Raw genomic sequence first — 1,575 nt, forward strand, 5'->3', positions numbered from 1 at the left:
GAGTGTCATAAAAAAGGAAACAAATTTATATAAAAATTATCTTTATTAATAATAAAATGTGTGAAAATGTTAATAAAAAAGAGCTTTCTGTTTATATGTTTATTATACCTAGATTGTCAAGTTTTTTTAGAAAAAGAAACTAAGTCCTGTTTGGCCAGGGTCTAGAGATTCAGGAACACTTGTACTCTTGTGTGAAAAGTGAATTGGGAAAACTGATTGAGAGGAAAATCTGCCTTTATGCTTTTGAAATTTTAAAAGTAAATATTCCATGACTTTGTAATTGCTACTTCTTGGCTAAGATCTCCTCTGTAAAAGGATTTTTGCAGTACTGATTATAAGTTAAAATCCCTAATTAATTATATTGATACATTATTTGGATTAATTAAAGAGAAATCATCTGTTCCAAGGACTATTCTATGCAATCACAAAATGGGATGAAAGAGATCATACCGATATTATGATATTGTTCAAATTTATTGAGCACCTGTGATATTCCAGGCACCATTCTAAGTGCCTTACATATTGATATATTCACTCATCTAATCCTTTCAAACACCTTGTGATTTAGATACCATCATGGAGAAGAGGAAATTGAGATAGTGAGAGATTAAGGAATTTGCCCAAGGTTCTGTAACTCGTAAGGGGCATAACCTTGAAATTTGTTATCAGACAACCTGACTGGAGAGCCTGTTCCTTGATTAGCTATGAACGCTGCAATAGGTGGATACGGCATGTTCCTTGAAAACACAGAGGAAGAGCTGTTAATATATATCTGTCCTGAAGGGTTGCTAAAGGCCTGTGGACTTTGGAAACATTAAAAACAAGTGATAAAGTCCAGGCTTTGTGGGGATGAGGGAAGGACACAGAGGGGATGACTGTTGGAACTAAAAATTGGGATCTCTCAGAATCTGTAACATTTGGTTTGTAAGGGTCTTTATCCTTGATGCTGCCCTTTTTTTTTTTTTAATGAGTGGGGTTTGAACCCAGGGCCTCATACATGCAAAGCATACGCTCTACCACTGAGCTACATTGCCACTCTCCTGCCCTTCTTTCAATGGAGGTTGGTTGTAGGATTGAGGTTACATGTGCTTGATATTGTAGGAGTCAGTGACATTCAAGGACGTGGCTGTGGTCTTCACCAGGGAGGAGCTGGGGCTGCTGGACCCTGCCCAGAGGAAGCTGTACCGAGATGTGATGGTGGAGAATTTCAAGAACCTGGTTGCCGTGGGTGAGGACAGGCACCATCTGACACTTAACTTCAACTCCTTTGAGAGTCCCCGTGTGCTCAGTTGTTTAGTGCTTTGGACCCTTCGAAATGGTTCCCTGCTCTTGAAGATAAAAGTTGTTCTAATCCCTGGGATAACAGGGATAGATTTTTCTGGTCTTTCTGCTCAGGCAGAATTCCGTCCTTTTAAATCACTGGTTCTCAATCAGGGGTGATTTTGTCCCCAGAGGACATTTGGCAATGTCTGGAGACAGTTGGTTGTCACAACTGGGGGAGAGGTGCTTTTGGCATCTAGTGGGTAGTCGCCAGGGATGCTGCTAACTTCCCTACAATGCACAGGTCAGCCCCCA

General features: G+C 40.3%; 1 protein-coding gene across 1 annotated transcript in view; it reads left to right on the forward strand.

Annotated features, from left to right (window-relative positions):
- Positions 1-1,107: 1,107 nt before the first annotated feature.
- Positions 1,108-1,575, forward strand: part of ZNF227 (zinc finger protein 227) — a 6,789-nt gene continuing 6,321 nt past the window's right edge. Inside the window, exon 1 of the mRNA XM_012653290.1 lies at positions 1,108-1,228. Within this exon, the coding sequence (XP_012508744.1) occupies positions 1,195-1,228 (34 nt within the window). The 5' untranslated portion in view covers positions 1,108-1,194. The remainder of the gene's footprint in view (positions 1,229-1,575) is intronic.

Source organism: Propithecus coquereli, unplaced genomic scaffold, assembly GCF_000956105.1.
Source record: "Propithecus coquereli isolate 6110/MARCELLA unplaced genomic scaffold, Pcoq_1.0 Scaffold42, whole genome shotgun sequence".
NCBI lineage: Eukaryota > Metazoa > Chordata > Mammalia > Primates > Indriidae > Propithecus > Propithecus coquereli.